The sequence below is a fragment of the Argiope bruennichi genome, chromosome 8, assembly GCF_947563725.1.
Source record: "Argiope bruennichi chromosome 8, qqArgBrue1.1, whole genome shotgun sequence".
NCBI lineage: Eukaryota > Metazoa > Arthropoda > Arachnida > Araneae > Araneidae > Argiope > Argiope bruennichi.
The window spans coordinates 53,144,076-53,159,669 of record NC_079158.1 but is presented as its reverse complement, the minus strand read 5'-3'; the positions used below and the strand labels follow the sequence as shown (position 1 = coordinate 53,159,669).

Below are 15,594 nucleotides of genomic sequence, written 5' to 3'. Positions count from 1 at the left end.
TGATATACCAGTTTCAAAACATTATTGTGTTATTAAAAATTGATTAAATAGTTTTAGAGAAGATCCTGGATTCTTTAATATTCAGTGGGCTTTTCTCTTCTTGTTAATAATTTCTTAAATATCATTCTTGTTCATATGCATACTTCAGGTTCTAATTTAACTTGAGGTATTAAAGTAAAACCAATATCTGCATTGAAACAGATTAGTTAGTTAGTTAATAATCTATTTCAATGTCTGCATTGAAATAGATTCCATATCTTTATTATAATGAGATTTTATTCATTATCTAAAAAAACATGTATGGTATGCAACAATTTTCATTACATAAACTCTTCCTTAACACCACCTCACTCAAAAAAGCTAGTAAAAACTATCCATATTTTAAAAAAAAAATGATGGAAAACCGAATAGATCCGAGATGAAGTTATGCATTCAATATATGAAATGTAATAGTAGAATTTAATTTTATTTAATTTCTAATAAATTTAAAGAATTACACCATACTCTTAAATTCTCAATTCCAAATACTTTTTTCAAAATATCTAAAATTCTGTTGTTAAGCCTATCGTATTAACATGCTGAATTATTTGAAAATGTATCGGATATTTATATCAAAATATATTTCTGAATTTTTAAAATCATATTATAGTAATCTTTGATAATATAGTTTTCATTCCAAAATTTGTGGTAGAAAAATATTTACTGTGGTTTATCTTGTAACAATAAAATGAAAATGTGTTTCTTCATGCGTGTGTATTGGAACCATACAGAAGAGATTATTGGAATGGTGTTGTGAAAATAATGAGAACGGAGCTATTTTTTTTCAAGTTTTGATTAATTAAAAATTATACGTGATTTTGGAGTTATTCTATGATATTTTTCGAAATATTATTCCATAATAATATAATTAATAATAACAATATTATAAAATTCAATATATTTGATAATATTAATATTATAAAATTAATATTATTTGATAATATTAATATTATTAATGAACCATTTGTAGCTCATGCAAATTTCTTTAAAGATTTTTAAAATGCATGTTTTACATATTTTTAACGCAATATATTTCACTTTTGCAATCATATTCAAATATTTTTTTACAGTTTCATTAAATATTTGATCACGTGGTTTCTGCCATCGTTAAAAGCTAAGGATGGAGGATTGTGCCCATTTTCTGCGCAATTTACATTATCGCAGCAGACAAAATGCAGCTAGGCCATAAATTATTAGAACAGCTGCGTTTTTAATGATACTATGATGTCATAAAATCTGATTCCATTAGAAATGCTCATTACATAATAAGCAGAACAATTGTAAGGCTATTAAATTTACATGACTTTATATCTATATATGTCTACTGATGATTAAAAATACATTGTTATGGAAATGATGGAAAATTTAAACATAAAAGGTAATTGAAATTAAATATTAAAAATATTCCAATTCAATTATGCGAACTAGCTGGTCGCCAAAAACGGCTAATATAGAATAAAAGCAAATTTACTAATGAAAATAAAAAAGTATGATGTAACAATAGAAAAACGACACACAAACACGATCATATGTTTAATATCTTTATTTAGAAGATATTTACAATGTATCCATACCCGAAACACCATGCACCATATTGTATTTATACAATGCGTTTTTATGTACAAAGTTATTTATAGACCCGCTATTTTTCACTTAATTAAATAAAGGATGAAAGCAATTTACAGCCTTCGTGAAAACAGACGAGGTATACTGGCACTTAATTCACATTTCTTTTTTTGTGTAGTATTTTCCTATTTAAGTTTGTTTGATATTCAGGGAATAATAATGAATGAAAAGACTGATTATTTTTTATTATCATTTGCTATCTAGGCCCTAATGGCCTTTGAAATATTTAAATAGATAACCTTTGAAATATTATAAAAACTACATTGATAATTTATTTTTCCTAAGTAAATAGCATGAGTGCTTTTGGAATTTTAGACCATTAGAGATAAATAAATTTGAAAGAGAAAAGAGATTTTTTTTCATTTGCATTCTGGGGATTAATTGCTGTAGTTCGGGTTTTAAATTTTAAAAATATTTTGCAATTGAAAAAGTTTACTATTAAAGATGATTATTCAGGATATAGACAGAAATAAATAGCTGTAATTATTGAAGTCATATCGAAATAAATAATAGAAATGAAAGGATAGGAAATTTGCTTGGTTCAAAATTTCTTGATATTTTAGTTTTAGTTGCAAACCAGAATAAGTAAAATTTGTAACAATATAAATAAGTATTTTCAATTTTATATTTTTTAAAAGGATCAGAGTGGGAAATAGGAAAAAAGGAAAAAAGAAGAACTTCTTAATTTTTCTGTTAGATACAGATTTTAAATAAATAATTGCATTTTTTTAGTATTTTACCCCAATTGTTAATGTTAGGAAAGGATTTGTGTTATTTAATAGTTTACTCAAAAATAAATAAGTGTTCTTATTCGGGAGGACTCTTACTTGACCATTTTCCTTAAAATTCGTTTAAAATCCTTTAACCGATAGTGATTACTTTTCCTCCTCCTGAGTGTCCTCCATAGCTTCCACCTTTACCCAAACCGATTCCCTTTCCCAATTCTAGACCCAAGAATATCCTGCCATTAAGATTGAAAAGAGGTCTTGGGATTGCCTTGAGCAACAATTTCAACAAACCCAGGGGGTCAAATTTGATGGAAAGTTGAGGAATTGGCAGTTTGATACCGATACCTCCCCTTGGTTGGTGGCCATAGGATTCTGCTTCATAACCACTTGGATTCCTAGAGTGAAGAATATTACCATCATAACCTGCGTCATAGGTATCATAGGCGTAATGTCCTTGACGGTCATCTTTCATGGCTCCTTTGTCGTTGTCAGAGCTAGATGCTTGTTGGTTTAAAGCATAAAGCAGGCTGTTGGTGGCTTCAGGAACTGACTGACTTGGTGCTGCAGATCTTGGCTGAGACAGAACCGAAGAATCACTGGATAGAGGGGAGTAAGATTGTTGTTGGTTCAGTGACTGGAGAGCTGCGTAATTTGGTTGCTGGGACTGCTGAACAGAACTGGAATCTTTGGCCAGAGATTTCTGGTAGTTCTGGTAGAGGCGAGTGGAGCTGGTTTCTCTGGGTTTTTTCACTTCAGTTGTGACCAAAGTTTCAGGTTTGGCATTATCTGTGGGATATACTGGGATGCTGCGTTGTCTTTGGAGGGCATGCAAAGCAGCTAGAAGTTCTTGGTTGTATCTAGAATTTTGGATGTTTGAGTCTTCTAAAAGACCAGATCTCTTCATAAACTGGACGATTTCTTTGTCGTTTGGTTTGGGAGGTTCTTCAGCCTGAAGTGAAACAAAAACCAGTTGTACATTATTTATAAACAAATTGTTAAACAAACTGTTCTGGACTTTCAATCGGAATTATTAGTGTAATAAAGAATAAGGGCATCTTTACATTCTAAAATAACTGATTTTTCAAGAGTTGTTAAACACTGCAAAGAGTCTTATATCATTTACAATTAAAACAGCAATTATTAATGGATTTAACTAAATCGACAATGAATATAAAATTAATTTTAAAATGTATTTCTTTTGCTAAATTATTTTCATTCTAATTTTAGTATTAAATGAAACTTAAAAACGATTTTTAGATAGATAGATATTAGATTTTTAATTAGACATAACTTTTAGATTTTAAAAGTCGATTTTTGATCAATTTTTTTAACAAACAGGGAGTTTTAGAATGTTCTTACTTTGTCATCGCCGTTATCACTTCTGGCTAGTGAAGACATAAATTGTTCGAATTCCATGGCGTTAGCGTTGCCGGAAGTGGCAACCAGCACTGAAACAACAAATAAAAATGAATAAACATTTTTTGTTAAGCAGTGTACTGATAATTACTTTTAATTATAAATAATGAATAAATCCATAACTGCTAAACTATTCAAAATTTTATATTAATTAAAAAACGGAATATCTTATACAAAAAAAACCCTGAAGGGAATGCTTTTTTAATAATCATTTAATCTAAATTGACAAAAAAAAACACTAGTTGATATGGAAATTGTTTAGAAATAAGTTTTCATTGAAAATATATGTATCTCATGAATTATAAGACGAATGGTAAAAATGGGTAAAAGTAAACATAGATATGTTTGAAAAAATGAAGTTATATTTATATATGCATTATTAGTAATTATATTTACAAGAGATTAATAAATTAATTATTATCAAGAATTCCTCGTTTTGTTTATGGAAAATTAGAAAAAAGAGATTAAAATGCATCAAAATTACTATATTATCTGTGAAATGACAAAAAAAAAAAGAGTGTACATAACTTCATAGAGAGAGGGTACTTAGCAACTTTCGATTTTAAAAGAAAGAATCTTTGAAATGAATGGTAGGATTAAACTTGTAACATTTATTTTTTGAATTTGTTTGAATTGTTATCTTTATCAATAACTGATTAAATATAACTATAAAAACTTGTTATAAGCAGTTAAATTCATCTAAATCCAAACTAATATTATAATTATAAATAAATAAATGTTTTTAATATTATGTAGCATTACCAACAATCAGAAAAAAATCGATCTGTTCTTTAGATTTAAAAAAAAAAATTTTAAGACTGATCATAAAATTTCTGAATATAAATTTAACACATTTCAAGTACCAGAACTTCAGGATTAACTAAAAAACATTCTCAAACTTCAATATTAAAAAAATAAAATAAAATAAAAAAAAAACGCTTTACCAACTATAAAACAAACGTATCAATATTTGTTAAAATTCTTTAGTTACCTGCTACTACCACAACCCCGCATATCCACATAATGTTACACATTTCAAGGAAAAGATACAAAAGGGCTTCAAAAGTTGGCGGAAAATCTCAGCATTCACTCGGCGGAAGAGGTGAAAGTGGAAATGTTGTTACTTGGAGAGGAAGAGTGGTTTTTGATTCCTTCCGACACACTAGCCTCTTCTTAAATAAGAAGTCGCTCAAGTGGTTGTGGTCACGTGATTCGCCAGTGGCGAAAATGACCTGGTCATTTGGGGGGGGGGGGAAAGAAAAAGTCCAACACCCGGGAATGTCGCCCTACATCCCATTTGGAGTTGGGACAATGTGTTTGGGCAATATCTAAATTTTGTCTTTTCTTTCATCTTCTGTTGCATAATGTAGAGGAAGTCTATTGATTGAATAACGTTCAGGCATAATATAATTATTTTAAAATTTGAATAAATTTAAATAAATTCCCAAGCCTAGAGCTAAGCATTTTTAGATAAAAATGTGTAATCAAATTGTTCGTGGAATCATGAAAGTGTTTTAATCATCTAAACATTTTTAGACAAAAAGTACGATAAGATTTTTCCGAGCAATCATGAAGTTGTTTTAATCACTTTTTTATCTAAAAAGTAGGAAGCTATATTATAATGTTATTTAGTACTGGAAGTAATAAAAAAATGAATTTCAACTAAGGAAAAATTACATTAGGAATACTGGTAAAATATTAAGTAATTCTTAGTTAAATTCATCACAATTATGAATTATGTATTGAGTTTTAAACCTTATGTGCTCTTTATTCTTTAAACATCCCCCTAAAGACGAAATTTCGAGCACTTGAATAAATATATTTATTTTCCAATTCCTTTTTAAAAGTTAATCAATTTTTTTTCCTTTCATATTTAATACAGCCTTTTATCAGTATTAAAATTTGCATTTGAACGATTCGTAGTTTGTGATATTAGTTTCCGTTTCTAGTTGAAATAAATTATATAAAAGTTTAAATTATCAAGCAATAGTAAACTAGTAAGAAATGTAAGCGTGCATTAATCCTTTGCTGTCAATTTTTTTCTATTTATATAAATTACATATAAAGATATATTATTTTTAATTGGCTTGAAAAATAATATTTAAATTCATGAAATTCAAACCTCATTTAATTTAAATTTTCTTTTAATATTTTGCTTGAAACACACACACACACACACACACACACACATACATATATATATATATATATATATATATATATATATATATATATATATATATATATATATATATATATATATATATATATATATATATATATATATATATATATATATATATATATATATATATATATACTTTGTTTATTCATTTCCCAGCAGGAAGATCGATGAAAGACAATTTTTAACTCTTAAAATCTTAAATTTTAGTGATAAAAATTTGAATGTTAACTTGAGATTTTGTCATAGATGCGTTTTGTCATAGATCACATCTGTCATCTTTATCTTGTTTGTAAAAATTAAAATTTTTAATGGATTTTTCACTCATTTCCTTGTTAAAAATTTCATGTATTCAAAATTTCTCGATTTCAATAAACGCTTCTAATATTTTCAAATTTTAATTAGCATTAAATCAGGTCAGTTGATGAAATTTTTATTTCATATAATATGCAGAGAATTTAATAGAAAAATTGATATCAAGATTCCATAGTAATAATAACAATGAATTACTAATTAAACAATAAGGAATACAAAATAATTAAAATAAAAAATTAGATTTTATCATATTAATGAAAGTATGCTTCAAAAGCTGTTTTTATTAAATTACCTATAGACTCGGATCTAAATAGAGAACAGAGTATCTGTCAGAATATACCTCTCCCTAATATTTTATCGAAAATAAGTGGAAATTATGAAGAAAATTACTTTGCTTAAAATAACATATTAAATTTATGAAATGATAAGGTGTAGATAATTTATTATCATTATTATTTCTTAATGATCTCTTTGTTTACTTTATTTTTCCTAGATACATAAATATTTGATACTGAAGTATATTTGATATTGTCGTATATAAAACTTTAATAAAAACTTAACAGGCGAGAGGTTGAAAATATATCGTCTGTTGTAAAAATATAGAATCTCTACTTCAAGAGCATAAAAGCAAATGGAATTTTATAGGAAAAAGCATATAAATATAATTTATATATTTTATTAGTTTCTAAGTATTTTTAACTATGTCCTTGGCATGTAAATATAAATTAAAACAATATAAAAAGCTGCTTTTATAAGGCCGTTGGAGCGTAAATAACTTTTTAAAATTCTAACACACAAATTTAAAATTTTAAACATTAAAAGAATTTTTGAAATAAATCATAAGAACTCAAGGTTATGTATATATAGTTTCTAATTAATCTAAAAATTTCCTAATCAATCGAACTTCGATTTTATTGTAACTTTCAATTTTGAGTCGTTTGGGCTACTCTTTTCCCACAGAACCAAATTGCTTGTCGACCAATTCCTTTGTGAATGCATAAGTTCAACATACTTTCGCACGACCTTTTTCTCCTGCTTTTTGCCTGCCTAGTCAGTTCACTACTCGCCATAGTTTTAACAAAAAAATCTTGACAAAACTGGACTTTTTTCTTAAAGTCATAAAGAGTAAAAATCCTTAAAGAACTCTATACCTGCTTCTTCAAAAAATGTTATATATATATATATATATATATATATATAAATTTTAAAAATTTCAATTTCCCCAATTTTAAAGGCACGAAAAATTTAAAAATAAAATTCCGAGATCATTATTAAGTTAATCGGATTTTAAATAAGATCATTGTAAATTACAAGAATACAAAAAATTTAATTGTGTATTATAGATTTTAAGATTTCTGTCTCTCAAATAATAAGATCAAACAACATATTTCGAAACTTAAAAACTAAGCATGAATCTTTAACAATATTTTAAGCTTCGAAATTGGATAGTTATTATAATATTTATATGTATATTGTCTTCTCTCTACAGGACTTAAAGCTACCGAATTTCACGAATATTTCCAAGACGGTGATAATGTGCACCTCTAAGTGATTATTTCTGATTTCAGAATAAAGAATTAAACTAATTAAAAACTAATTGAAATTTCAATGATTTTTCACAATGCTGTCCGAAAATATTATGCAAATTTAAATTTTAAACCATTAAAATTATAGAAAGATTTTAAAATTATAAAAAGAATAGATTTCATTGTCACTTTGAAATTCAAATCGTTTTCATTGTTCCATCAAATATCTAATAGCTTTATTTTATTTTTCCATTCCTGAAAGCATCTAAGGAAAAAATATTTTTCCAATTATCCAAATAATTTATACGAGAAATCATAAAGTGTAACTACATTACTTGAAAAAAAAACTTAAAAAAACATATGGATAATATATAAACAGTTTATTTTTTTCAGATTCTTAAAATTTTAAAGGTGCGATGATATCATGGAACTCACATTCTTTAAGAGAAATTCTTCTTCGTTGATAGAATCAAAAGTCAAGTTATGAAAAAAAAAGAAAGAAAGATTACATTTAAATTAAATATAACTAATATATCTTTTGAATCAGCTGGTCTTCAAAGGTGGCAAGTGTAAAACAAAATATAAGGCAAGTTAAAATAGAAACTTAACTGTTAATTTTAAAAATGGTTTTAGAGATAAAATAAAGAAATAATTGCAAATTCTATATAAATTGTGTTTTCTGTTAAAAACAAGTGACTAATTTGTTTTTCATTCACAATTCAAACACCATTATAAATGTTATCGGGGCCCATAGTTGTCATATTTCATTTCATCATTTCACTATTTGTATAGGTTTATTTCCTTGGGATAACTTTTGCTTAGATTGCATCTAGCCTGTCATATAAGATGAACTCATGATCTGTGTGCATCTTTCGTTTGATCTGCGTGCATCTTTCACTGTGTGCATTTTTCGCTTTTGTATCTTTCACTTAAAGATGTGTTGGAAAAAAAACAACCGTGCTTCTTACTGCTAAAATGTAAGCACACTTCATTTTGCTTTTTTCCAATTGAAATCGACATCACTTTTAAGGTTTATGGAAGAGAGTGATAAAAAAAGGGTCATCTGAACTAAACCCAGGTGAAAGTAATTGCGTAGGCCTTCTCTGCCCATCCCCACGAATATAAAAAATGAATATTAACAAACGATAAATTAGTGAGATTCAATGAGCAACAACCATATGTTGGCATTTGAGTATTGACAGAACAATAATAAGAGGCTTTAACGCCTCTTATACAAATCTGGTCTCTCCCTATTGTGAAAATTATTATTGGACCGAGTTATAATAGGATTAATTATTGGACTGATGTCTTTTCCCTCTTGCCTGGCCAGGTCGCATATTGTTTAGAACTTTTGTACACTTTTAGCCACCTCTAATCTACATTAATATGATGGGAATGTTTGAATTTTACAAGATGGTCATTAAGTCTTTCCTCGGTTAAAAAATCCAACGTGTTGCTCAACATTTAAGCTCTCACATTAGATACAGTATTTGTAATCTTAGCTTTGAGTGCATCAATACCTTCAATTGGTGTTATAAACACTGTCCTTTATATAATCCCAAAACCGATATTGAATAGTATTGGCCACATTCACAGAATCAAAGAGCGCATTCAACTTTTTCCTTCATTGAACTTCATTAACTTTTTCCTTCATTTTAAAAACAATCGAATGTAAAATCTCTTTTTCTATATTAGTTTCACAGTCTGCTGGACTAAAAAATAACAAAGAGTGCAACAATGCGAAAATAAAAATGTTACATTATTATATTCAATAGTTTTTTTTTCGCAATAAGGAAAAGACGTTATGACCCCCTCTGTGATATTCAGAGGAAATCGATGCAAAAATAGTAAAAATATAATTTCAACTCATGCTGTGCTTTATTATCATGAAAGCATTAAAATAATCTCATATAATCATAAATATAACAATAAAAAAATATCATCCCAGGGTTTTGGGGATCGTCCTGTTGTATGACGTAGAATCTCGGAGTAAATGGGCCGAACACCAACATCAAATTTATTCTCTCTATCTAATAACGATTCAAAAGTGCGTTCCTTCTAAAATATCCTTATGTTCTTCAAAAGAAAATGCTTTTATAACTTACAGAAACCTAGACTGGCAGCCTCCCTTAGCTGCAATCCCCCAAATCCTGGTGATTTTGTACTGTAAATTTTCACAGTTAAAATCGAAGCGAGAGAATGCGTTAGAGGTTAAGATGTTATTTCTTTAAAGCTGCAATGGATTCGGTTTGCAGAAAGCTTTTTTTTTTTTTTTTTTTTTTTTGCTTCGTCAAGGATTTAGTGAAATGATAAAATTTTCGCCATACAAAAGAAAATAAGTATTATCATAAATAAAATTTTACTTTAAATGAAAATATTATGATTTATAATAAAATATTATCATACATTTTTTATCATAAATGTTATTTTTATAGTAAAGAAAAATGGTGGAGAGAAAAAAAATGCTTAAATTAAGACGAATTTCATTTTTTACCCATTTTTGCAAAATTGTTCTGCACCGTTTAATGTATTTAATATGAAATATCATTGAATGAAAATGTTTGCATTAAAATGTTCAAATCTAAAACACTTGCAGCAGAAATTTTTGTAGAATTTACATATTATGTCTTTCTTTTTAAAAATTGTCTTTAAAAAAACACTGAGAATTCTAAACTTTATTTTACATAAACCACATAATTCCACAATTGTCTGTCAATACATTAGATTTAAAACATCTGATAGCATTTTTCCATTCTTTTTCTGTCAAATACTTGTTTAAAACTATAAGAAATGCTAAATCCCTTTTTAAAATATTTTTATATCATTATTAATTTTATCTAAAATCACAAATTGAGATTTCACATCGGTAAAGTTCTGTTGCTCTCTCATAAATAAATTAAGGTAATATTAATGGAGGCATTTTTAACTATATAGAGAATGCCAGGTAATTTATATTTTTTAAAGGATTTTATTCAAATAGTAAGAAAGTTGTAATGTTGTTGTTGTTGTTGGGTTTATTGGCGCAAGAGCCATTCTTGGCCATACTGCCTCAGAAAGTTGCAATGATGATGTGTCATGTTGATAACATGTCAAGTTGAAAGAACACAGAAAACTGTGAAAATCCGAATAACTACTTGAATAATGACTTTCGTATTTCTATTAAGTTATGACATAGAAAAAAAATTTAGAATTAAGCAATTTCTATTTATTACAAGCAGATCATTTTTTTGTTTTTATGACAAACTTTTTCAGTTTCATTTAATTAAATTTTGATTATATTTAGAATCATTTAATTGTGCATATTGATAGATTATGTAGCTTTCCATATACTGTCAACTTGTTTGCTGGTTATAATTCATCACATTATAAACTGTATTAGAAATTCTATTTTAAAATAAAATAAAAGCATATCATTTATTTTTTTTAAATTCATATATGCACTTTTATAATAAATCAGATAAATTTTTGATAGCACTGAATTATTTTACAATTTGTAAATAAATAGCCGCATATAAAAGCGTTGTTTCTAAAGATCTATAAAATCACTTGTTTTTACAGATTACATGAGTAGAATTTTTTAAATGAACCGAACTCTTATGTTTTAAATCAATAAGTGAATCGACGATTAAGAAAATTAAAATTACATGAGCATATATTTTAAAAGTTAGAATTTTCTGTACCTAAATATTGCTTAAAGATTGTTATTGATTTTTTCCTTAATAAAGGGACCAATTACTTATTATCCTTTATGTAACTGTCTTTATTACGAAATAAAAAAGTGGAATATAAAACAAACTTTATTTACTGTTCAAAGATTTAATTTTACATTTTGAAATATAGTGATACACTTTTTTAAAAGAACCAATTTTTTTAGAATATCTTTATAAATATAATTAAATGCCGAGAAATAATATTTAAATTCGCTTGAATTATTTAGAATAAATATTAATCCACGAAAATATTACGTTTTTTAAAAAATCAAACACGAATTTGAAATCAACTTTTAGTTGCGTGATCTACATTTTGTTTTGTTTTTTACCAATTTCCGTCATTAATAATTTTCTGCCATTAAAAATTTTGTCATTAATAACCTCCCATTATTAATATTTCATTAGTGAAATCTTATAAAAACTAGTCAACTTCCTCTGTTGCAACAGGATTTCATTTATTTAATGAATTCTTCAATGAGCTATGAAATCTAATACATCTACGTGATTTTTCTTTCAACATACATTGGCCCCTTTATGTCACTTGTTAGATCTCAGCACAACTATAAAATCCAAAAACTCAATTTTACTCATTTAATGAGTCGAGTGAAATTGTCTATATTAAATCTATGCTCATTTTATGCAGCAGAACTATTACAATATTTATTCAGAAATATTGAGACGATGCTATACGTCTATATAGAAAAAGATGAATGCTTGTTTGTAAGTCTGTTAATATGAATCTATAGTTTATTTCTCAATCTTTGTAAAATTTCGGGTAAGTAATCATCACGACAACAGGCATTCGTTGTTAAAGTCCAAAAGTTAATTGAAATGTGTTAATTAAAAACTATGCATGCTTTTGATGTTTTAAACTACGTCTGTTGAAAATATTATCTTATTAAATCTTATTATTATAAAATTTCTACATGCTTTTTCTTGTGCCTGTTTTTCAAGTTTCTGCGCCATTTTTAATGCATGATTTATGAATCGTTTAATTTTGTTGGCTATATTGAATAAAAAAGAATGCGTTTTTATATTAAATGATCTATTAAACTGTTATATGTTCTATATTAAGACTTCTGCCGACATTTCTATATTAAGGAAGTGTCTCTTTGCATAGCAGTATCTTTGAGGTGGAAAGTGTTGAAAGATATGCATATCAAGCCAATAATGCAGCTCAGGAGAATGAAGATTAGCTAAGCTCATGCATATCAAACTAGCAGAGTAGTTAAGTTTTGAAAGTGTTTTGAAGCGTTGCTATTTATATCAAATTATGTATGAATTAAGAGAAGCTAATTCTCAGATTAAAAGGGATTACCAAATTGCCTATTGTTTTGTTTCCAACACGTAAAATGATTCCATGTCCAATAACATAGACTATAGTATAAGTCATATCACTGATTCTCCGATCCTCCCGAAGGCACAAGGATAAAGAATACTGAATGACCGGACCGCCGCAACAGCAACATTGGCGGGGACTGTGATTAAGTCCTAAGGGCCATCACCGGCCACGGTACAACCCTTCCCGAAGGAAGTATGTCCCGTCATCGATGGAAGGAGCCAGATCCCCTATCTATTTATGTACCCACTAGGGTGGCGAGATCCAACCACCATACCGGAAGCATCTCATCCTCATTTCTAGGTCCCTCCCCCGGGATTTTAGACTACAGTATAAAGCAAATGAACATATTGAATTGGTCAACATCGGGCCTGAAATTTACTCTCTGAAATCTTTGGATAAATAAAACGTTTGGAAATTGTTAAAACTCATTAAAGCTTTTGCTGCTACCGAATGGAAAGGTCATATTGGAATCATGTACCTTTAATATCTTAATTTTTTTGACAGCATATAGTTCTCATTTCTTGAGGCATATCTTATTCACAGTAGCATGACTTGGACGTCATTTACAATAGATTAGAGACAAAATTTTTTAATATTTAGGGACAAGTCGGCCTCCATCTCAGATAAATTCATCCCATCCTTGGTGAAAAGCATCACTCGTAAGCAGGATTTTGAAGAGACAACAAATCAATTGAATCAAAAATAATCGATGATAGCAAATGAAGAAGTTCCTAATGACTCTTTTGATGAAATTAAAAAAATCTTTTTAGTCTTTATATCGATTTATATTACTCTCAATTTTTGCACTTGGCAAGCTTTTAGAAATCAAAATGAAATTGATTGGTTGATTAATTGATTGATTGAATTGATTTGATTAAATTGAATTGATTGATTGAATTGATTTGATTAAATTGAATTGATTGATTAATTGATGTAATCAGGTGATTAATAATAACTAATAGACGAAAAATTGCTGAACAATTACGGAATCAACAGGAAGCGAATATGTGGAACTATCGACTATTTGATGGCCTGTTTGAATCAATTAATAGATGTATGATTTCAGAATAATGCATTGTTTTAAGCAGAGTAATTGGTAAGATGTAGATATTACCCTTTAATTTTGTAATTTCATAGTTTATCTATTTTTATTTTCTTATGGATAGGAAAATTGGAATGATATAATCTCCAGGTTAATGCAAATTCATCATAATTGTACATTATAACAGAATTTCAGCTCAAACTAATACCAAAAGCCAATTTATGAAGACTTGAGCATTCTTCCTGCGAGTGGTAAGCTCTTCAAATAATAAAATGGTATATTGATATATTGTATTAAGAATGGTAATTGTATTCAAAATGGTATATTGTATTAAGAATGGTAATTGGTGAAATACCAACTTTACTTTTTACTTTCTCGTATACATAGAAAGTATATTAATCGTCATACAATTCGAACCTCTCGATTTTGATAACACTCCGCATTTTAGATCTCCCTGAATTCGAAAAACACAATTATGGAAAATGTTGGTTTGTCTGTGACAAAGATAAGTCAAAAATGCTTTGAGCTAGATGGTTGAAATTCGGTATATGGCCTTTACACCAAATTTTCAGATTTCTGTAAAATAGCTAGAGAAATAAAATTCGATACATAGATTAAACATCTACAGACTAATCGCCCATCAAATTTTGAGCTAAATCCAACAATGTGTTTTCAGAAGCTCGTAATCGCGGTAACTCAAAAATGCACTTGAAATATATCAAATATGGTATGGAATTTCGTGACTACAATATTGTTTTGTGTCATTTCTTTTTTGCTTCAAATAGTTGGGAAGAACGCGAAAGAATTTGATTTTCGGTTATTTTTAACCGTATGTCGGGAATTAATAGCCAAAAAAATCGCCAAGGATAACACGATATATTCAATAAAAATGCTAATTTTACGCCAAAGGTTAATATTTCCTAACTATTGGGCGCCAGTGCCATGTAAGGGCTTCTCTGGCATGATAAGTGTATTAGAGAGTGTGTGAGAAAACTTTGGGAAGATCACTCCAGCTAGTTTATTTTGTGATTATTTTGGTTTAATCATTTTTATGCAGCGTAGTTGTTAACTGGCTTATAAGCTTTCACTGCAATTTACTTATGGGTTGAAAAGTGAAATGGCATATTATTTAAGTTAATGTAAATTCAACAGAATGGGGTAGGCAGCAATATCCAACTTCGTCCCACCAATATAAGTTGGTGATTCATGAAAACTTTAAATTTTTTCATACAAATAGTACATTTTTCAAATAGTACATGTATTGTTGACGTTTTCTTAAATGCTCTTTGTAAATAAAAGGCGTTTATATTTTAAAAATTGCAACAGGTCTCCAAAAGATTTCAGATAGCATAGCAATCAGAGAGGCAATTAAATATTTTCAAATTCTCTGGAAATATATATGATAAAATTTACCCAGTATTCATCACGAATTTCTACAAAAGATAATAATCTTTTCAGTCGACTTCCAAGAGAAAAACAACATTCGGTCGCGTGAACCAAATTCAGGTGTTTATTTATCCTTCTCATTCATAAACAAATCTAATCAAAACAAATTAACTTCCTGTGGAAGCATTTGGGTTTCAAAAATATCGATACATATGCTAACGATTAAAAACCAAATGCTCTTCTAATATCGATTTCTTTGATCTGCTTGTTGAATACAACCTT

General features: G+C 28.0%; 1 protein-coding gene across 1 annotated transcript; it reads right to left on the bottom strand.

The window, feature by feature from the left end:
• Positions 1–1,567: 1,567 nt before the first annotated feature.
• LOC129981615 (uncharacterized) lies at positions 1,568–4,941 on the bottom strand. The gene is made up of 3 exons (XM_056092527.1): positions 4,801–4,941; positions 3,753–3,841; positions 1,568–3,342 (listed from the first exon to the last, which is right to left on the bottom strand). Exons 1-3 carry the CDS (start codon positions 4,841–4,843, stop codon positions 2,527–2,529), a joined length of 948 nt encoding a protein of 315 aa, XP_055948502.1. The 5' UTR covers positions 4,844–4,941; the 3' UTR covers positions 1,568–2,526.
• Between the last annotated feature and the right edge of the window lie 10,653 nt (positions 4,942–15,594).

Excerpts from the sequence above, each read along its gene's own strand:
- LOC129981615 (XM_056092527.1), bottom strand. The coding sequence starts at position 4,843 with ATGTGTAACATTATGTGGATATGCGGGGTTGTGGTAGTAGCAG. Across the intron at positions 3,842-4,800 it reads CGGGGTTGTGGTAGTAGCAG|TGCTGGTTGCCACTTCCGGC; the intron begins GTAACTAAAGAA and ends TTGTTGTTTCAG. Across the intron at positions 3,343-3,752 it reads GTGATAACGGCGATGACAAA|GCTGAAGAACCTCCCAAACC; the intron begins GTAAGAACATTC and ends GTTTCACTTCAG.